The 22,180-nt window shown below is 43.3% G+C and overlaps 2 protein-coding genes and 1 long non-coding RNA gene across 3 annotated transcripts in view; 2 read left to right on the top strand and 1 right to left on the bottom strand.

The window, feature by feature from the left end:
- Positions 1–1,836: 1,836 nt before the first annotated feature.
- On the top strand, positions 1,837–7,035 carry KIAA2013 (KIAA2013 ortholog). Its single transcript, XM_010299108.2, has 3 exons — positions 1,837–2,920; positions 3,677–4,530; positions 6,027–7,035. Exons 1-3 carry the CDS (start codon positions 1,939–1,941, stop codon positions 6,051–6,053), a joined length of 1,863 nt encoding a protein of 620 aa, XP_010297410.2. The 5' UTR covers positions 1,837–1,938; the 3' UTR covers positions 6,054–7,035.
- LOC142604688 (uncharacterized) overlaps positions 2,914–22,180 on the bottom strand; it is a 48,255-nt gene continuing 28,988 nt past the window's right edge. Inside the window, exons 3-4 of the long non-coding RNA XR_012838536.1 lie at positions 7,690–7,902; positions 2,914–3,110 (exon numbers count right to left, since the gene is read on the bottom strand). This is a non-coding gene — a long non-coding RNA (uncharacterized LOC142604688). The remainder of the gene's footprint in view (positions 3,111–7,689; positions 7,903–22,180) is intronic.
- LOC104633031 (chymotrypsin-like elastase family member 2A) lies at positions 8,341–15,144 on the top strand. Its single transcript, XM_010299107.2, has 8 exons — positions 8,341–9,954; positions 10,525–10,613; positions 11,199–11,296; positions 12,282–12,410; positions 13,142–13,278; positions 13,954–14,099; positions 14,250–14,402; positions 14,960–15,144. The coding sequence occupies exons 1-8, from the start codon at positions 9,912–9,914 to the stop codon at positions 14,975–14,977; spliced, it is 813 nt and encodes a 270-aa protein (XP_010297409.1). The 5' UTR covers positions 8,341–9,911; the 3' UTR covers positions 14,978–15,144.

The raw sequence follows: 22,180 nt of genomic DNA, 5'->3' as shown, positions 1-22,180 counted from the left end.
CATGCTGAGCGCAAAAAAAGGAACACAATGCCTCAAAAACATCTCACTTAGCTGGACTGCGGCTATGGAATACGCAGCTGGAAACATACAGGGCATCAAAAGAGTGTTGGGATAATACAAAAGCCTCCCTCATTGCAGAGTTCAGTTTTAATAAAAAAATGGCTGTGTAAAATTCTGAGGCCCAAGTCTGCTGTTTTCTGTCAGTAAACGACCTCTTTAACAGAAATCACAGGTACTATAGGATTCAGATTTTCAAAATCAAAACAAGGTGGTATGATCTTAAAGGAGAAAAAATTAAGCACATTAGAAGGGCCACACTGTAGCTAACTAATATTCTCCATGCTTCGTAATAGCATCCTCCCAAAGAACTACCATTATTATTTGTTTGTTCACTGAGAATATTCCTGAGTGCGTTCAAAGCACTTTTGTTTCTATTCCCTCTCCCCAAAGCAGGAATTCCCTCATAATTACCAGGCAAACAGAATAGTCCTCATGCTCAAACGATGTACTGCAGGCAACAATCCAAGGAAATACTAGTTCTCCCTAAGGTGGTGATTTCAGGAAACCTCCTTCTGCAAAGCTGCCAGTTTCACTAAATAAAAAAAAAAAATAAAACAGACACTTTAGATTTCTTAAGTACTTTGCAGGCCCAGACAAAGGCCCTGATAAATCTTTAGCAGCCTCAACACTTTAAGCCAGGAGCCACAGCAAAGGTGTTCAGCCCCTCACCTTCAAACCTCAGACCGAGATCTGTGACTCAATCTAGAGTTTTAAAACTTGCAAGTTTCTCATTTTAATAAAGTTAAATCTCTCCATTCTAAAATGAAAGGGGGTTTGCGCACTAGAAATCATGAATGCATCATTGTTTATACTGCCATACTCAGGCTGTCCCTATTTGACAGCTCTGTTTGCATTCTGCAACTATGCCAACCCAGCAAGCATATTTTTTTTCCTGTTTCTATGTTTGTACTGCTTTGTGCGCTCTGGCTGGAGTCGGCTGTCTGTCTTTTTAAGCAGAGGCAGCTGCCAATGCAGATGTTCCAATGAGTACGTGCAACACGTGCTCCAAGCAAAGCAGCAACTTCCTAAAAACCGAAGGGATTAGAACTCAGTTTTTAAAGCAGCCTCAAAGCACGCCAGACCTTCTGAGAAAACACCAGCCCCAACGCAACGTGCAAGGGACAGGGTCTCACCCACAGATGCCAGTGCCCCCCCCCCCAAAATCAAACAGCTCATTTGCAGGAAGAAGTTAAGCAAGTGTCTGCTCCCCTTCACTAAGCTGCTTCACTGGCTCCATCTGGTCAGGAATTTCACACTTCATTTTAACTCCCAGTGCTTCTTTGTGGCTTGCTACTGTCTTTAGAGAGCTGCACCGGGGCGGCTCGGCGTGCACATCCGAGTCACATCATAAAGTTTGTTCCATCTATTTACTAGACAATGGGATGTTTGGTAGGATATAACTTGCTTTCTCACACTACGCTCCGCTGTGGTAACAGGACTAAATTGACACTGGAATTACGGAAAACTCCTCCAGGCCCGCTCCAGGTTTTTTCCATCGGTGCAGCCACCCGGGCGGGAAAGACAAACCCTCAGCCGTGTGTGAAAGAGGGCTAGAGCTGCTGGCTGGCATCCGCGGCTACGGCGCTGGGGGCCGGGGGCGGGGAGGCCGGGAGCCCGCGGGGGACAGGGGGCGGCTCGGCGGCGGCGGGGCGGGCTGGGGCTCCCCGCCAAGCGCCTCCTCAGGGGGCGGTGCGACGGGGCTGTCGCAAAGCGCCGCAAAGCGCGGCGGGGCTGCCGCACGGCGCTTCCGGGCGGCGGTGATGGCGGCGTGAGGGTCGCTGCGCCGCGGCGGGATCGGGGCCGGGGAGCGGCCGCGGGACGCGCTGTGGCCGCGGGGACGGGACGGGACGGGACTCCCGCGCCGCCCCGCCGCCGCCCATGTGGCTGCAGCAGCGGCTGAAGGGGCTGCCGGGGCTGCTCTCCAGTAGCTGGGCGCGGCGGCTGCTGCTGCTGCTGGCGCTGCTGCTCGTCGCCTACTGGTACCTGGGGGCGGTGCGGGCGCGGCGGGGCGCGGGGCGGGAGACCGAGCCCCGCGGCGCCGCCGCCCTCTGCCTGCAGGCGGCCACGGGAGCCTGGCGGGCGCAGGTCGAGCGCGGCGATGCGCTGCCGCTGCCGGAGGAAACGGCCGGGGGCGGCGGCGGGCCGGGGCCGGGCCTGGCGCTGGCGGGCAACGGCTTCTTGCTGCTGGACGTGGCCGCCGGCCGCCTCTGGGTGTCGGCGGCGGGATCCGGCGGCGGCCCGGCGCTCGCCACCGAGTACCCGGCGCTGGTGCGGCTGAGGGCGCTGGGCGGGCGCGGCGAGGCGCGGGCGGCGCTGGCGGCGCTGCGGGACGGAGCCGTGCGGCGGGTGCGGTGCGTCCAGACGGGGCCCGGGGCGGGCGCCGGGGAGTGCGTGACGGTGCGGGAGGAGGTGGTGGCCCACCGGAGCCGGCCGCATCTCTACCTGCAGCGCATCCGCATTGCCAACCCCACCGAGCGGGTGGCCGCCTTCGAGGCCTCAGCCCCGGCCTCAGCGCCCTCGCTGGGCAGCCGCTTCGCCACCAGCCTGGAGAAGGTGGAGGAGCGGCAGTTCCTGCTCTCCTCCGGTCGCCTGCTACTGCCCGGGAGCCCCAAGGTGGTGCTTATGGTGGTGGCTGCCAAGAAGCTCGTGAGCCGGGTGCAGGTTGCGCCCAAATCCCACTTCGACGAAACTGTGCTCTCCGTGGTGTACACCTCAGAGCCCATCGAGGTCTCCAGGCTGGAGGAGACCTTCAGCAAGCTGAGGGAGTCGGCCAAGAAAGAGATGCTGGAGGTGATGCAGATGGGGGTGGAAGATCTTTTCCAGGAGCACCAACAGACCTGGTCAGACCTGTTCATTTCAGGTAAGGAAAGCGATGCTCAACTTCCAAAAGGTTGCTTTAGCTGGCAGCTGAAAGCTTGGTGACTGTAAGGTCTCCAGAGGTTCTACTCTTCCTGACGGGTTTCTCTCTGGGGCCAGAAGGCATGGTGCGGGGTAAACCAGTGTTCCAGGTTTGGAACCCAGTGTACTGTACAGAAGTGGAGTATTCCTTACTGCATAAAGCAAATGATAGAAAAACATTTGTAATCATAACTCTGGATGTGCTCGCTTTCATGTCTTCAGGAACTTTACTGATTCACCCAGCATGTCAGCTCTAAGTTGGAAACAGAGTTGACCTCTAATGACAGTGTAAAGGACAGATTCCTTCATGGAAGTTAAGGACTGTCTTACGAGGATACTTTTTCCTAAGATTTTAATGGCCTTGCATAAAAGAGTAGCTGCCCAAGTAATGTAGAACTTGCTATTTTATAGCCAGTAAATAGATAGATGTTGCTTTGACAGATCATTCTTGTGGAGTCATGGTGACACCTCCATAAGGCATCTGTGTATCAAACTAGCTTTGTCTTTAGTGGGAGCTTGGCTTTCAAACTCCAAGTAGCCCAGAGAGCATCTAAGAAAATACAAGGAAACATTTCACTTTAATGTTTCATAGGCAAAAGTTTCTTAGATGTTATAAAGAACGCCTGTGTATTGAACAACGACCTGCACATTTGATCTTCTTTTTCTCCTAGTTAATCCTGTGTGATCCTCTGACTCTTCTTTTTCTTCTTTTATACAGGGGTTGAAATCAGAAAGATCACAGATTCACATACACCATCCAGCGAGACTGTTAACATGACCCTCTACTATGTGCTGTCAAGCATGCCAGCTCCTCTGCTAGATCCGCTCATTAGTGGCGAGGACAGAGAGAAAATGGAAGCCAGCTTGAACTATGCTGACCATTGCTTCAGTGGCCACGCGACCATGCATGCAGAGAACCTGTGGCCGGCAAAGCTGACCAGTGTCACCCAGATCTTGCAGCTCTCAGACCTGTGGAAGCTAACTCTCCAGAAACGGGGGTGCAAGGGTCTCGTGGCAGCTGGAGTCCACGGGCTTATGCAGGGAATGGTGCTTAGTTTTGGGGGTCTGCAGTTCACAGAAAACCATCTTCAGTTTCAGGCTGACCCTGATGTACTTCATAACAGCTATTCCTTACGTGGGATCCATTACAATAAGGACTTGATTAATCTAGCTGTTCTGCTGGATGCCGAAGGAAAGCCCTTCTTGCATGTGTCTGTGAAATTCCAAGACAAGCCAGTTAGACTATATGCGTGTGAGGCAGGCTGTATGAATGAGCCTGTGGAGCTGACCTCAGAGGCACGAGGTCATACGTTCCCTGTCATGGTGACTCAACCCATCACGCCACTGCTTTATATATCAACAGATTTGATCCACTTGCAGGACCTGCGACATACGCTCCATCTAAAAGCTATTCTGGCTCATGAGGAGCACATGGCCAAGCAATACCCAGGCTTACCCTTCCTGTTCTGGTTCAGCGTGGCCTCCTTAATCACATTGTTTCACTTGTTTCTGTTCAAACTCATCTACAACGAATATTGCGGGCCAGGAGCCAAGCCGCTCTTCAGGAGTAAGGTATAAGGCTGCTGCTTTTGGCTGGTGTCCACAGTGTGTTGTCAACCTGTCAGCTGTGCCTAGGGAGGTTCTGTCTCGGACTGTGAGGATTTTCAGTTTCTTGCAACAAGTGATCTGTGACCTCTTCTTGCAAGATGTAGGATTAGGACAGGGATTGGAGTGGTAGGGCTTACAAACATTAGAAAAGATAAATCCATTGTCTGTCCTTAAACATTTGTAAGGCTGCAGATGAAGGCAGACACAGCTTTTCTGTCCTTTTTCGACACATTGGTGTAGGACATTGTTTGTTTTTAAGCCAACAGTTGAAGCTGCGTTACGAGATGATGTTTCTTGTTATGCAGTACCAGAATGCTTGTGAGAGAGCTGCTGTACTTGTCTTTACTACTGTGTGGGAGATGTGTTGGAACATGTGACGTGCCATACAAGAATACACAAATGCAAGCTAGTGTTCTTAGGTGAAGATGCTCACTTGTTGGGACTACTGGTAAATGTTCATGGATTTATAGACACTGTGCAGTCCACCAACAAACCACATTTACCACCATCATTTTGGGAAGGTGCTGAGTTAAGTGTTTCTCCCATTCAGACAAAACACATAGCTGTGTTAAGAAAAATACTGGGCACTTTTTACTGTGAGTTGGAGGTTCTGACTTCAAAAGCTCTACTGCTTCTCACTTTGGAGTAAAGAAATTCTTGTTTTGAGTTGCCTTAGAAAACTTAGTTGCTAGTAGAAACTTAGCACAGAATAGACAATAGACGGTGATTTCTGCTCTTAGTACTGGTACTTTCTGGTTGTGTGTTGATACAGAGTGGAAATTAAAGACAAGACTGGATTTGCTGTGTGAGCTAGCCATATTGTTCAGAGGCATCCCTCCTTAGGGTTGAACAGAGTTAAGTGTAGCTTGTATTAAAAAATAGAGAAAAGGGAAATAAAAAAGGACATAGTTAAATAAAGCCGTCAGAGGAAAAGTTCTAGCTTTAGATTGCCCTGGTTTTCCAAATTATGAAAACAAATTTAATTTTGGATAGCTAAGGGTGGACAGAAGGTACTGGACTAAACTTGACAGTCAGTACTTACGGGATGGTTGAAGCGAGTCAGCAATTTTCCTGTCAGCTCACTGGCTTTGTAATGTTGAGCACTGGAAATCAGGCCTGATCCCAAGCAGGTCTGAATACCTGTCATCCATTGAAAGAATGAGAGTGGAAGGTGCTCGTGGCTAGACAAACTAACCTAGGAAGAGGTAGGATAGATATGTATATCAAAGACAACTGCACTTACAAGCCTATGATCAAAACCTTAGTGCAAAAGGAGGAAGCGGTCAGGAAGTAATTTCAATTATTGTGTATACAGCCGTGCCCTGACATGCATCCTGAAACGGTGTCCTTGAAATTATAAAATTATGTCCTTTTTTCATTGCTATCTATCTGGTTGCCTTTGTCATCTACAAGACTTGCCTTCTGCCTTTTACAAAATGACTTGTTAACCATTACTGCAGGTAACTGTCCCTGACACTACTCTCTGAAATGCCGAGAAGCTTCACAGCTACACACCAGGGCTGACATAACGCCTCTTCCTTCTTGGCACTGCAAAAAGCCTTGCAGCGTACAGCAAACAAGTCTGTTGCCTCATCTTAATTGGACCTACATAAAATAAAGATGATGGAGAACTTGATTCCAAAAACAGGGGTGAAGTAGAAGCCAGCTGAAGCTCAAAATCTCTGTAGCAGTAAGCAAGATTAATGGTGTTGAAATAACACCCTATTTTGTTAATTGAATGGGAACTTCCCAGTGTCCAAGTGAACTTAGTCCTGCTTTCAGCCTCCATTTGCACAAGACATCTGACAATTTTGCAGCTGAGAACAAGGACCTTTTGAAAGCAACAATCCTTTTGTGCCTTGTTAAGAGAGGAATCTGAGACTTGGAAGGTGTGGTTATTAAAGAGTTTATCCCAGAAGCTTGTGTAACAGATGTTTCTTTTTCCTTGTAAGCTGTTCAGTTCCCTAAAAGTAATCCATTTGGTGAAAATACTTGAAGATATATACCAAGTCCTTTGATATTTTTGGGTTTTTAATTTTACAGGAAAATAAAGAATGGTGATTCCCTTCAGAGAGTTAACTAGAACACTTCAGTGTAGCTTCCTTTCTGGTATACATTTTTTTAATTTATTGCTTGGGGGGAGGGGGAAGACATTAATAATTTTGCCTCCACTTCAGTAACAAGTCAGTCAGTTGAACTGTAGATATCTAAGTGCTGGTAACAGGTTTTTCTGCCTTTATGATTGTAGAGTGCAAAACCAATTTAATTAAATTGTTTTCTGGATTTACACATGGAAATGCTGATCTGCAGGTTTCCTATTCTAAGCATATTGAGACTTTGTGCATTGATTTGTTTTGGCTACTGGGGGTGGGGGGGAGACGGGACACATCCCACTTTCTAGTGATTTCAAGGTGGTTTGGTTTTAAAATACCAAAGCTGTTGTTTCTAAATAAATATCTTTCAGTCTAATCTGATCACCAAAGTGTAGTTGTTTTTCCTTTCTTTTCTTCGTTTTGTGTTCTCCCCTTGCTCCCCACCCAGTTAAAACAAGCAGAGCCTTATGTTAATCTGTGGCCAGTATTGACTACAAAAGTGCTTGGACTGAAAGAAAATATGGTGTAGAAAATAATACATAAATGGGTCTAAGCTGGGAACAGACAATGTAGAACGCACAATAAGAGACAGAAACGCACAGGGTGCTGCTAATTTCATTTCCCTGGCGCTGTGTAACTTTGTTCTATCTTGAGGCATGCAGGCCAAGCTTTAGTTTTAAGAACGCACAAAAACGAACCCAGGGAGCAATCAAGTAGATTTAACGGCCATCCAGCAAGTAATGAATTTGGCACATTTGGTGCTCCCAGTGAAAACTGGGGTGAGATTTAACTTTGAATTTTTAAATAGGTAACTGTCTAGTTTCAGATGAAAAACCTCTCTCAGAAAAGTAGATTTCTGCGGCTGTTGCTTATCTGCAGACCATTCCGCTCACTAATTGGTCTAGCATAGTTACTGCCCTACAAGGGAATAGACTACAGATAGTGAAGCAATGGAGTACATTATAAATCATACACTAAGTAAATTGTGTATTGGAAGAGATATTAGCTTTTATGCTTTAACAGAACATACCAGAAGTTCCTGCTCTTTCTTACTGAAGGTCTGTGAGCTGCTTAGTTTCTGTGAAACATCTGGCACAAAGATGATAAGAGCTTCTAGGGAACTGTTTCCAAGCCACCATGGTATCAGCTGGAGGCTGAGCCTTTTGATATTCACTTGCAGAACTGCCAACAGTATGATGCCCGCTGAGTCCAAAAAAAATACTTCAGCCTATTTAGACTAGACCTGAAAAAGATGGATAAGCAATTGTTACATAAAGCAGGAGTGGAGCTACAACAGAAAAAAGCAGCTTTGAGAATGCTTTACATTAAAAATATGATGATTCTTATGAGCCTTCCCTCTATATAATAAAATAACTGTTTCAGAATTCCTTTACAAAGGAAGGAGGGAAAAAAAATAGGGTTTCTCTATTACTTACAGTGTGCAAGATAGCAGAAAGTTATTTGTGAAATGATTGCAGAAATGCCTAAAAAACTAAACAAAATTTCATGTTTACAAGCATAAACCAGGGAAGTTGAAATAGTAACTGAGCATCCAAAATACATACTTAATTTTTAGTTGGTATTCAATGAAAATGATAGTGGCATGGAAGTGAAACTGAAAAGCACAATACATTGTTCAGCTTGTAAATTCAGACATTAAGAAGAGAGCCAACTAATTAATGAAAAAAAGTTTTAGAATCTCAATTCTGCACTCAGTTGATCCTGATTTATGCTTTTGTCAGATAATAAATACAAGATGCCAGAACAGAGTTTGGTTGATTCCATTTGAAATTCAGAATGCAGCTTTCTCAAGTGCTATTGTTTGGGTGGGATAACACATTCTTGAGAAACAGACAAAACAGGAAAGCATTATATATTTCTGCCTTCCACATGTGCGCTCTGGGCATCTTTCATCCAAATTAGTACCTACTTCTGAATGGAAGCTATGAAAATCAGGGATTTTGCTGCTTGTTAATACTGACATTAAACAATAGATTTATTTCAGCTTTTTTGAAACCTCTACTTTGGTCTGTACGTACAATGCAACTCCGGCTACAAAACTGGCATTATGATATTTGTTTCCATTCCGATAAGTTTGCTCCCTATGCAAACTGGGTGTTGTGCACTGGCTGTGTGTGACCTGGCTTAGGGGATAGAGACGTTTGATTTTTAAATAATCACTAACAGTTTTTCAGGTGAAGGGTAGGTGAATGGAAACATGATAGAGGATGGGAAATTCCCATAGTAGAAGAAAAAAAAATGAAGAAAGAGGCATGAGGGTATTGCTGATACCAAGATTGATCTCAAATGTTCAGTAATGAATTGGGACACTTTCTTTTGTGGCAGCAGCTCTGTAGTGGTCTAAATGCCCGCTCTTGCCTGGTTTGTTCTGTTCATGAAAATGGTCTACCCTTTTTCATTAACAAGCTCACACTGTGTTATACCACAGGTCAGCATGCTGATTTGAGGTGTAAAAACGCTCATTTGCAATGCTACAGGAACCCTGTTCTCTTCTGGAGATGTTCTACTGACCTAACAATTAAAGGTAAATAGGAAAGAAATGAAGTCTGGCCCATCATGCTACACCAATGTTTCTCCATCATTGTGGACAGCTAGTTCTTTGTATTGCTTGAAACATCTTCCACTTCAAAGTGATTACAGTTTGCTGTATTGAAGTATGGCATGCTAAAACACATGCAACTTGATCTCAAAAAGAAGATACAGGTTTTCAGTCAGTACAAAGTGGTAGTTCCCATTCAGTCACAAAAAAACCCAGAACAAAATTAAATTTCAAGCAATCACAGAATCATACAATAATTAAGGTTGGAAGAGGGCCTTCCAGAGATCATCTAACCCAATGCCACTGACATGTCTGAATCTATCACTGTCTGTATCAGACACTGTAACTCCTGACATACCATCAAGTGTTAGAATAACTCATTTAATATTTTCCTTCTGAAAACACCTTTGTGATGAACTTTCAAGGCAATGGGAAAACAACAGCTGCTACAGATAATACACAACTCTGAATTTTTTTTTAACCAAGTTGTTTATACAGCCTGGATCCAAGGTCCATCTAAACTGTTGGGGTTTTTTAGGCACTTGTGCATATAAAAAATTATCCCACAATTACACAAGTTTTCCATTGGTATCAGAATAGTACTGCATTTTAAGTCACGTGTCCCAGAGATAAACGATAATGCATAAAATGGCTTGCAGAGCAGAGCCTGCAGCATACAGCTAACCGGTATCATGCTTGGAATCCTCTTTGCTGTGTTGTCTCTGGCAGCCGCAGGTACGTGCCCAATTTTAGCATTAGTTTTAAAGGAAAAATGAATTAAAATCTAACAGCAACTTTCTTTTTTTTTAGGAAAATTAGACATTCTGCAACAAAGCAGAGAGAGATACAGCATAGGCAGTTAATTAAAAAGTTCTCTCAAAACAATAACTAGGTGCTGTGCTATTCTATTGTTATTATAAGGGCTTGATTAGCATTACTGCTCTTAGCCTTTAGCAAATGCAGAGTTATCTTACTTAGCTTCAATACACTGAAATACAGTTAACCTACCTCAAATTGTTGCGTTGGCTAAGAGCTGCATCTCAGTTGACACATGAGAATTTGGTTAAGCCAACTTGATTTGATTATCTGTCAGAACGATGAAACTGTTCAAACAGGCTTTATATAACATTGGTCAGTTTTGACTGATGGCTCAATCTTCACTTGTATCACATTAAATCACAGCCTATATTTGTACCTTGCAATGTTCTGTACACTGTCTATATTTAAAAAACCCAAGCCTCTCTTACAGATGTTTTTTAAGCCTCCTACTTTTAAAACTTGCATCCTATTTTGTATGTCTTCTAGCCTTTGGCTGTGGGGTTCCTGCCTACCCACCCTTTGTATCTAGAGTGGTTGGAGGGGAAGACGCAAGACCTTACAGCTGGCCCTGGCAGGTTAGTCATTTTGTGCTTTCCCTGGAACAATTAGGGTTGTACTGCCCTCACACAACAGGGCTGAACGAAACCAGGTTTTATATTTCATTTGATGCATCTTGCCTGTCATGTCCTAGGTTTTGAATATTACATTCTGATCAATCCTAAAGTTTTCAGTCTTTTTAAGAAAGCTCTGAATGTGCCATCTCTCTTGCCGGTTATGCAGGCTTTCATGTTCTTTCAGTAGTCTTGGGCACCATCCCATATTTAAGCAAGACAACTGTGAAATTCAGTGGAGCATGCAATGCCTACTGGAGCATAGTTGTACATAGAGTTAAAAAATACATTTCTGAAGCAAATGAAATGTTCTATTTGGGCCAGGCTTAGCGAGACCTTTGGAAGAAACATTTAAAAAAAAAAAAATCAAGCTTTTGGATGATAGGGAAGGAGAGAAACCTTTTCCATGGCCAGGAGTTGGAAACTTGCTGCTTAAAAGCCTCCCAGCATCTTGCAGCAGCAAGCTGTGTTTGGGGTGCAGGAAGAAATTGCAACAATGAAAAAATCAGTAAGCAAAAATCTGAGCCTTACTTGATGCGTTGATCCTAGGCCTCCCTTCAATACAGTTCAAATGGCAAATGGTACCACACCTGCGGAGGAACCCTCATTGCCACCAACTGGGTGTTGACAGCTGCACACTGCATCAGGTAAATACCGGAGTTAAAGTCTGTACCCAGGAAGCAGCACATGACCAGAGGTAGATGAAGCAAAACCGTATTAATGCCAGTTCTCCCTTTCCCAATTAAGAGCTCAAAGTTTCACATCGTATCTTTTGATTATAACTAACAGGTCAGAAGAAGAATGACACCTTTTCATTTTCTTAAAATAAAAGTAGAGGGGAAAAAACCCCTCATACAGTTACCTGAACTATATAGTTTTCATGTTCTGTAAATAACTACAAACGTCATTATGTTTTCAAGTTGGTATTAAAATTCAGCTGTGTCACCTGTTTCTATATGTGGCAGTGAGATCCACAGATTAACTAATCAATTCACTCCCCAAAGAAATAATCACAAATGCTTTGAATATACCAGTCATTTTCAGTAAGCTCTTCACATTATGGGGCAGTATAACAAAGAAATGATCAGGTACAGCTTTCGTCATCAAAACTGTTTCCACAAAGACAACCCCATTTTGGTTTGGTAGCATATGCCCTTGAATATGTACATATAGTTCTTGGTTATGGTAACGCTAAGTGGTAGAAAATACCATAATATGAAATAAGAAGGATTGGCTGCATGTTATTATTAGAAATCCTACATATTGTATTTATCACACAGCTGTTTATCAGTGAAACTGTTTATCGCTGTCAAAAAAGCAGTCCAAATTGTTTACTTCATTGAAGAATACAAGCTGAATCCTGCAAAGATTGGAGAAATCTTGAGTTTGTTAATGAAGCCTTAAACGGGAGTTGACAGGATGGCTTGGAGGTGAAATGACTATTAAGCCTAGCACACGATGCTTTGTCCTTCGCAAATCAGTCAGACATTGGCTCAGCTCCAGACAAATCATGCACGTGATGTGAGACTTCAGTCTTAAGGATATTGTTACCGAATATCTCAGGTGGCAAAGATGCAGATGCCAAAGCAGCAAGCCAGCAGCTGCGTAACTGAGTGTCCTTTTCTTGCCCAGTTCTTCTCTGAATTATCGAGTATTTCTTGGAAAATACAACCTAGCAGCTACAGAAGAAGGATCAATTGCACTTCCTCCAGAAAAAATCATTGTCAATGAGAACTGGAATCCACAGAATGTTGCAAATGGGTAAGCTGGTGGCAAGTATTTTTTCAGTTAATAGATGCAGGACAAAAATCAAACTGCCTGGATCCCACCCACCCTGGGTTGTGGAAGCTAAATGCATAAATGTTTGGAGCATCTGTTACAGCTTACAATAGTACTTCTAAATGTTTAATCATAGGTGAGAGTTGAGTCTCCAGTTTGTACCTTTCCCCCTCAAGAGAAGATAAAGAACTTCCAATATTAATTGCTTACTGATTAATTGTGTTTTCAGATGCCATTTTGCATGTTTATGCTTGGATGGGAAGCTGTTCTATGCAATGATTTCTTTCATACAGTGGAAGGGAATTAATTAATTTATATAACACTCTTTGAAGCCCTCTGATGAATGGCGTAAACAGAGAGTATTGTTGATCAATGGCATTAATATTTTTTTTGCTGAAGGACTCCTACAAAGAAGTCCCCTCAGTTTCATGGTCCTTGGAGTTAGTCCTAACACACACTGATTTTAGTGAAAAGAACCTATAAAAGGCAATTTCCAGAAAGCTGCCAACAGGAAAGCAGACAGCTCTGCAGGGAACAGTCTCCCAGTCCATGGACTTCCCCATTGCTCGAGGGTGGAGGCCTCCTTGCTCCCTGGCATCTTTTTAATAGGCCAAGTGCTGTTTAACTGCTAAGTATTCATGCTACTGTATCTTAATCTATTTGCAAACCTCTCCACCCCTTCCCCACACTCAAATGTGTGCATATGACCACAGGTACGACATTGCTTTGATCAAACTCACCAAACACGTCACCTTAAGCGACCACATTAGGCTGGCCTGCCTCCCCCCTGCACAAAGTATCCTATCATCCAACACTGCCTGCTACGTGACAGGATGGGGAAGACTGCAGAGTAAGTACTTGGCCATTTGCTAAATTATGGAACAAAATCTTCCAGTACTGCCTTCTCCTTTGGGATTGACCGGAAAAAGGCCGTTGATGGTGCTCAAGATCCCCTCAATTGTAGTGAGGTAGTTTATCAGGTTCCACTTCACTCGCACAGTATGATTTTTTTCCCTGCCTTTAGTTCATTTTGCTTGTAATGAGGCTAGTAACGCACTAGAGGGCCCTGCACTAAGCTGTTAGAAGCTATTGTAACACAGACGTTAACAGTGAGCAGACCGGTGAATTTTCTAATCCTAACATACTCCGCTGAATAACTGAAAAGACACATAAGGGAATAAATGTAAAGTTAAGAAAATCTCAGAGACCTCAACAGAAGCATCAGCTCAGCTCAAGAGGCAATTCCCAGAGTGATAAGTAAATTGTAAACTCCTGAACAAAGAGTGGCCCTTTATTTCTCTAACGAGACATTTTTAAGTTAAGGCCTTTTATATATGTGTGTGTATATACATATATAAAAGAATGGAGCTAAGGAATGGATCATATTTTCCTTTAACACAGCCCTGGTGGAGTTCCTTACCTGGAGGGATAATACCGAGATCCTGGGAGAAACTTAACAACGCAGTTTTGTTCTTTCTTCAATGCCAGCTGGTACCATGACTCCTTTGTTTCTGTTCCCTCCCAGCAAACGGACCTCTTCCAGATGACCTGCAGCAAGGCCTTTTGCTGGTGGTGGATTATGCAACTTGCTCCAAGCCTAGCTGGTGGGGAAGCACAGTGAAACCCACCATGGTTTGCGCTGGTGGGGATGGAATCACCTCCAGTTGTAACGTGAGTCCAGAGAATGCTGCTCTTAGGGCTTGGTTCCAGACACAACCAGGCCTGATGCAAAGGAGAGCTTAAAAAAAAAAAAAAAAACCAAACAAGGAGGAGCTATTCACACTATGACTGCCATTAACTATGTTCCCCCCTTCCTCCCAGGGTGACTCTGGTGGCCCACTGAACTGCCAAGCTGCTGACGGCAGATGGGAAGTGCACGGTATCGTCAGCTTTGGCTCTGCTCTTAGCTGCAATTATTACCACAAGCCTTCTGTCTTCACTCGGGTCTCTGCTTACAATAGCTGGATCCAGCAGGTAAGGTTCTAGAGAATACAGACACTTAGCTCTTTCGGAGGTTCTCTCTGATTCAGATTTCTGCCACTTACTCAGGGAGCTGTATCACTTTTGATTCAAAGCCTACTTTACATACAAGTAGCCTCTGTAGACAAGCCCTTAGCAGTACGAAAGCAGTCTCTGTAGCAAAAATATTGTATCCTCTTCTTAAATAGTTATCCAAATTATTTTCACTTTTAAATAAGTCTCGATGTTTGGGAATGTATTCTCCCTTTATACTAGAGCTCTGTTTATAGTTATAAAGATTTTACTGGTATGTCTTCAGAAGTGATTACTCAAATTTTTATCCATCAATAACACCGATTGTTGCAGTTGCATCCTAGAAGGCAGTGCATGCAGCTCCTGTCTGGAACATCAACTATTTTTTAATTTAATATAAACTTTAATCTAAAAAGTGACTAAGAAGCAAAAAAATCTTATTTCAGTTATTTAAATCCTGAATCTTAGATGCAACTTATACTATTCACAAATGCCTGGGTCTCACGATCTGATTTTTCACTTGTTTCACGTCTTTGTAGGTTATGGCAACCAACTAATCCAAAGAGAACTGGATGACAGACACAAAGAAGAAAAACAGTTTGAATAAAGTCATTGTCATGACACCTTTGATCACAAAGAGTTGGGAAATTATGCTTTTAACAACACAAGCATTACACCTAACCATACTGCAATAAACACTATTTTTTGCAACATGAAAGAAAAACCTGTGTCCCTGTCACTTCTTCCTGTGTATTGTCAGGACCAGAGCCTGTGTTTACCGATAGCGCTGGAGACCTTTTACAGTCTTTCACCCTGCCTGGGCTGGAGCTTGCTACCCTCACCTGGGGGAAGATGCGAGCCTGCTGTGCAGAGGCTGGGCAGCAGGAAGAGTTAGAGCCACAGGAACAACCCGGGGGGGGGGGTAGGGGGTGAGAAAGCGAGTGCCAGCAGGGCTGAAGGCAGCAGCAGGCAGCTGACGGGACCCCCAAGTCCACGAGCAGGACTCGGCAGAGCCGGCGGTGGCAATGCCCAGCGGGAAGGCAGCACGGGTGCAAGCAGGTCCATGCAGGTGAGTGTGGGAGCACTGCAAAATGCTTCTGCAGAGAGGTTTTTAACACCAGGTGAGCTTGGGACTTAGCAAGGGGAAGGGTAACATCCTGCAGTGAGTGCTGGCAGCGTCTCCGCAGACTTCTCTTCTTCACATCCCCGTTGCTCGTTTTTAAGTTGTTCAGATGCCAGGTGAAGACCTCTGAACAGTCACTGTTGGCTCACCCACAGACACAAGTGGAGACTTTTTGCAAAGCACAGGCAGAATCACCACCTTTTAGCCTGGTATTAAATTAAAGCCCCTATTTGTATTTCTTTCATTTTAATAAAAGATAGGCAACATAAAATCAAGGTGAATTTTTGTTGTGTTTTTCTTCTCCCTCCTGACCCATATTCTGGCAGATTCAAGAGTAAAACGATTGATTAAAAACAGAGGACAAGCAACTCAAAGGTAAGCAGTAGATAGCACAAAGAAAAGACTGAAAGTTTGTTGTGAAAATAGAAATGCATCAGAGAGAAATTTTTATAGGCTTGTGGTTGCTTTCAGTCAGACATTTTGCAGTTGTTATCTTTGGATTGAAAGTAAGTAAATAAATATATTTTTAAACATAAATTGTATTACATAAATAAGAGAAAACATGGCTGTTTATCATCTTTGGGAACTAGTATTTTTATTACTTTTCTTCTACTTTACAACCATTGACCACTATTCTGCTGCAAAGAGCCCAGCAGGAACTTGTTTTGCCTAATATCAGCCTCTGCTGAGAAACAGCAGGCTTTATCGGGTTTTTATCTTAAAAAAATGTAATTTCACCTATCTGAAAGAGCAGGGGATCTGAGGAGGGCTTTTTGCAATCACCTCTACTATGCAAAAGGAAAAAAAAAAAAAAAGAAAAAATGGTCTGAGACTGATCAGCAAGTCAGTCCTCTGGTTTGTTCTTTATCAGTGGAAATAAGGGTTGCCCAGTAATTTAGGAGTCACCAGCTTCAGCATAACATCCTGAGTTGTTTTGATGAGTATCGTTAACGTAAGATTGTAAATGATTGATTTATGGTTCTGAAAATGAAAATCGTCAGAGGTTACTTCGCGGTACGGAACATGGATGGCAATTATGTGCAGCATGAAACAGAGGGACAGAAAAGGTAATCATGAAGCTCAAACAGTAAAAATTGGATACGTATATACTTCTGTAAAAACCAAAACCAAAACTTTGATTTTTTTTTTCCTTTTGAAATGTTTAGACAATATTGTGGAAACATCTGAGGTCATATGAACATATCAACACAAATTCCTATTAAGAACAAATTCTAAAAGTTCTAAAAAAATTCAACAGTTCCAGTTTGTGATCACTGAAATAAGTAATCCATCTCTTCATGGGCTTCCTTAAGATTGGGAAAGAAGTACCACAGAGAATAAAATCTACAGCAAATTATTTTATCAGTCTTAATACTCACAGAAAATCTGTATGATTTCATTTGTGTGTTTTTGCAGCTCTGAGTGTGTCATGGAAACAGTCCCTTTACTACACCTTTTCTTTTAAAATCAAATGTCAGGTGAAACAAAATACAATAAAATGTGTCTTTCAATAACATTCAGCTAATGCATGTTCCCTGTACTTTGTTTCAGAATGCATGTGAATTGTTAAACATCACTACTAGCTCCAGTTATGTTTTCAGGAGCTGCAAGAAACGCCCCAGGGACCAGATACCCCCATTCTTCTTTTTTTTTTAAATTCTTTTTTTTTTTTTTTTTTTTTTAAACAGATGTTGTCCCTCCTCCAATGCTGGTGGTAGAAAAACAGTTCAAAGGATTTTGACAGCATGCATGGTCTCCCTCTGCAGCCTCCTTGGAGCCATTTCTTTTGATTTGAGCAACAGCTTAGAAACATGGAGAGACACAGGGAAAGCCCTTCAGGAACTTGTGTCCTGTGAAAACCTTTGGGCTGTTCGCCTCATCTATCTCCTGCAGGAAGAAAGGCACAGCCGGCTGTTCCCAGCAGCAGACAAGAGGAATACATCATTTCATGCTTATCTATTGGGGAATTTAAACTCCCTCTGTAAGGCAAATGAAGCAGAACTGTATTGTAAGAATTGCCAATGCAAGGAGAAAATCTCCATTTGTAGATTTTACATCATTGACATGAGACAAAAATTAAATAGCACAAGGGATACTGAAGCCAGCCAGGTGCTCTCCAGAGCGATCTCTGAACTGCTGGAGCGTTTTAGTAGTCCCCATGAAGATCTCAAAGCTATGAGAGACAATCCTGACTGGGCAGACATAGTAGCTTTTAAACTCATCCTTCAAATTAGAGAAGCCATGCTTAAAGCTCTTTTAATGCCAGCATCTACAAGCTTTCAAACAACATTGCATCATTTTTTTGCCATTCTGAACTATGCTATCTTCTCATCAGAAAGTGTACATCAGTGCTTGATGGATAATGTCAATCTATCACTTCATTTCACCCACTGTGAAGGAATCTCTTTTTTCATCCCATTCCTGGGCTCAGATGACTTTGTGTCCATTGAAGCCTTGGTAAAGGAACTGCGTAATGTGCAGAGCTGCCTACTGCAGCAGGGACAGGAAAAGCTCCTCAAGAAATCTAAAGAAATCCTGTTGACAACAAGCCTTAAGATCAGTCTGTTAGTGATAGCCTGCCTCGTTTACCCCATAATCCTGATGTCCTTCAAACAAATGACAGACTGGATACACAATTATGCTAGGAACCTCAAGGAAAGGACAGAAGACTTGAAAAGGGAGAGGCGCCTAGCTGAGGATCTCTTACACCAGATGTTGCCAAAATCTGTGGCCAAGCAGCTAAGGAAACACCAAAAAGTTGAGGCAGAAAACTATGATCAGGTTAGCAAATGGAGAGGGTGCTGCCACCAAGGGTAGAAAAGTATTCACCTAAAAAAGCACCTACCTTGCCACTGTTTTGAGGAATCTGGTTTTGTACCCATAGTTGAGTCTGGATGGAAATCCAAATATTCACAATGGGTTCTGGAAAGAGCTGTGCAGTGTGCCATGAAGCACTTAGGCTGATGGGGAAGAAGAGCTGAAATTTCCAGAAGCATAGCTTTAGATGTCAAAGATCCTATGTTGGCAAGTTGTTGTCTTTGGGTTTAAGAGCCTACTCATGAGAGCCAGCTAGCATCCTGAGATCATGAGTACACAGGAGCAAGAACTGAGTTTCCTCCTCACAAAAACCAATGTAGGACAAATCCTGTCTGTACTTGTCAGTACAATTCCATAAACATAACTGAGAGCATGGGACTTCGAGAAGGATAAGAGGGATGGATGATCTTGTAGCCTCAAGTGTGTAATGGTAATGAAGCCTGTCGACATAAAAACAAGGGCAGAGTTTGGCCAGCCACCCATTTATTTGCAGCTCTGCCTCACAGCATGCATGCTGCTGTCAATGCTGAATTTAGCAGCTGTGCTGCACAGCCCACAGCCAAAATCCTCATGCCACAGTAATTGCAATTCTATTCACTCTTTCTGTTCACCCTTTTTTCCCACTCTGTTACTTTCAGCTGTGAAACACAATAATAAATGTTTGCATTTAATTCATAGGTGTCATTATCGAAACAGCAACCTGTAATTGCACACTTAATTCTAATTCACAATAGTCATGACATCAAAGGTAGCTGAACCAAGGCAGGGAGTGGAAAGGTGGCTCTTCTGGATTAATTGGTATTACCGAGGATGAATAAAAGAACAATTTTAGTTTAAACACTGACAAAGTGCAGGCAACACAGAGAAGCAGCACTTAATTCTTTGCCAACAGCTATAACACAAATTTCCCTTCCTCAATTCGGTGGTTATGGTTTCTGGTAGTTCTTTCTTTTATAAATCTGATTTTTTTTAAAGTGAGTTTCTCTGTAAATTGCTTGATCATAACAAAGATAAAAATCCTTTGAAGAGAAATAAAATCCAGTTAATATTTCCTAATTCAACAAGAGCAGAGACAGCAGTTGAGTTTTTATTTCACAGTTTGTTCAGATACCTAGTTTTGATCTCTACCACAGTTTAAATCTCTTTAAAAGAAAAATCAGACCCTCCTTCTATGAGAAGTCTTTTTGATCACTGCTCACAAGATTGAAAACATTTGACTTTCGGTCTCCTATCTAGCACAAGGTATTCAGAGAAGTACAGATGATAAACTTTGGAGATAAACATAATTTTATCTGTCAAAGTAACAGAGAACAATTCAGAGCCAGAGCTTGTTAATTTAGGATTGTATCTATTCGGTTCTGCAATACTGGTTCTACGTGCAGCCTGTGCCTTAGGCTGTTCTGCTCAGAATTTCACAAGTCCCCAAATTCTTCAAAGGTTCTGCTGCTGTTGCGTGGAGACCTTGGCTTCACACTTTCCTTCTCCCTGTGACAGGTGACTATCTTTTTCTCGGACATCGTGGGGTTCACAAGCATCGCTGCCTCCTGTACTCCCTTGCAAGTTGTTGAGATGCTCAACAATCTGTACGTCTGCTTTGACAGCAGGATTGAGTCTTACGATGTTTACAAGGTAAGTACAAACCTGCAGGCAAGGAATCCGGAAGTTGCTGAAATCTTTCTTACTTTGTTCCCTAGTGAATATCAAATACATCAGGCTAGCTGGCCAAAAGCCATGAAATCCAAGATCTGCCATTGCACAGGGACTACATCGCAGCTTGGCAAGTGGTGGACAGCTGAGATTTATTTCAAAAGGAGATCAGAATAAAATATAAGCTTGGTGCCTGCCACTTAGTGACACGAGCCCCTTCCCATCAGGTGGAAACCATTGGCGATGCCTACATGGTAGTGAGTGGCCTGCCAGAGAGGAATGGGAGCAAACATGCTGACGAGATTGCCAAAATGTCTCTGGATCTGGTGGCAGCAGTTCGTCAGGTTGTGATCCCTCATATGCCGGTGGGCAGACTGCAGCTGCGGGCTGGGATACACACAGGTATGTGGGCTGAGGTGGAGGTATGAGAAAGAGAGAATAGGACACAGTTCAATTGTGTGAGGAGAAGAGAATTCTGCATTTCTGTACAAGCCATTGACTCTCCGCAGGTCCCCAGGATGAGTATTTCTCCCAGTTCCAGCAGTAACAGTGGGGTGAAATGACTTTTGTTTCCATCAGTGTGGACGGGGCTGTGAAACAATTCAGTATTGCCAAAGTGCATCTTCCCCTGATATGAGCACCAGTTAGCCACAGCTAATCAAATCATGGCTTCTCTCCTTACGTAAATACTGTGCAGCTAGGCCCTAGATGCACTGAGTATTCCCAATTCCCGTTGCTCTCTGAGGATCCAGAGTGACTAGCAAAGGTCTTTTTCTACTTTTCTTATTGGGGTCTCTCTGCCTTGTATTTTCCTAGGGCCCTGCGTAGCTGGAGTTGTAGGGTACAAAATGCCTCGGTATTGCCTTTTTGGGGACACTGTAAACACAGCCTCCCGCATGGAGTCCACCAGCTTGCGTAAGTGACTCGGGCACAATCTGCAAGTTCCTTACACACCAGTCAGGCTCACTCCGGCGCTCTACATCTCTTAGGTACTGCAGTGAAAGGAAAACCCCTAACACCCCCTCACATTGCGCATAGCCAAGTGCAAAATAAGGTTTGTACAGGAGAAGGAGCGTTGTCTGTGACACATGCCAGGCTAGAGAACTAATTACCTTAAATCTAAAGAACCAGCACATGCACAACTTGCAGTCCCCACTATCCCTGTACAAACACTAGTTATCAAATAAGCGAGAGAAACAAGAAACGTATTAACATGGGCAAGTCAAGTCACATCCCCTATGCCAGTTCTAGAAAGCAATTGGAAATGAGATGAGAAAGAGGGCGAAAAAAGCCAAATAGCACAAGGTAAGACGAGTTTGATGTTAAAGACTTTAACACAAAGACACTAGGTAGAAACACGATGACTACATAGAAGAGGGTAGTGCATGTTTTCTCAGTCCAGCCTTTTATGCTGCTTTTGCTACCAATACCACCGATTTTTACTGCTGTACAATGCTGCTGTGCAGAGATACCTGGTACAGCACTGCACAGTCATGTCATGGGTCAGATACTGGCTGAACTGCTGCTATGTTTTAGCTGACATCTGTATGCAGCATCACAGAGTTCTCAACCAATGTTTAAGGCATCTTTGTGTTTCTTCCTCAACCTGACAGTTTCCAAAGAGGAGGTGGAAACACTGGGCTGATAAATGCAGGAGGGCTGGTGTGCGGTCTCTGGGAATAGGGGAATCATTCATTTCTAATGCTCTTTTCTGAATCCTAGCACAGAAGATCCATATCAGTTCTGCTACGTATGATGCCCTTCTCACAGATGATGCATACGAAATTGAACTGAGAGGAGAAATTGAAGTCAAGGTAACAGTTTTCCTGTAACTTTGCAACAGTAAAGGAGTTAAATGAGATAGCAAGGAGATATGATAGATTTTGCCATTGCTTTTCTGTGAATTGCAAGTAAATTTTTAACTGTGCCCCAAGGTTCTTGTGCTAATTCAGTTGGAAGTGGCTATACATTACTCCTAATCAATGCAAAAGAGTTACTGTGTGCTTTGAAATACAGCTGCTATGTCTGCACCTGCACGGAACCACATGAATATGGGTGAAACTGTTAGGACTCGGTTACAAAGACACACTAGTGTAAGGCTGATTTTAAACTCTTAGCCATACTGCCAGGGACCAGAAAGGCCTTTTTCTGAAGTGAAAGAATTATTAGCACC

This window comes from Balearica regulorum, chromosome 21 (assembly GCF_011004875.1).
Source record: "Balearica regulorum gibbericeps isolate bBalReg1 chromosome 21, bBalReg1.pri, whole genome shotgun sequence".
NCBI lineage: Eukaryota > Metazoa > Chordata > Aves > Gruiformes > Gruidae > Balearica > Balearica regulorum.
This window is presented reverse-complemented; position numbering and strand designations above follow the sequence as displayed.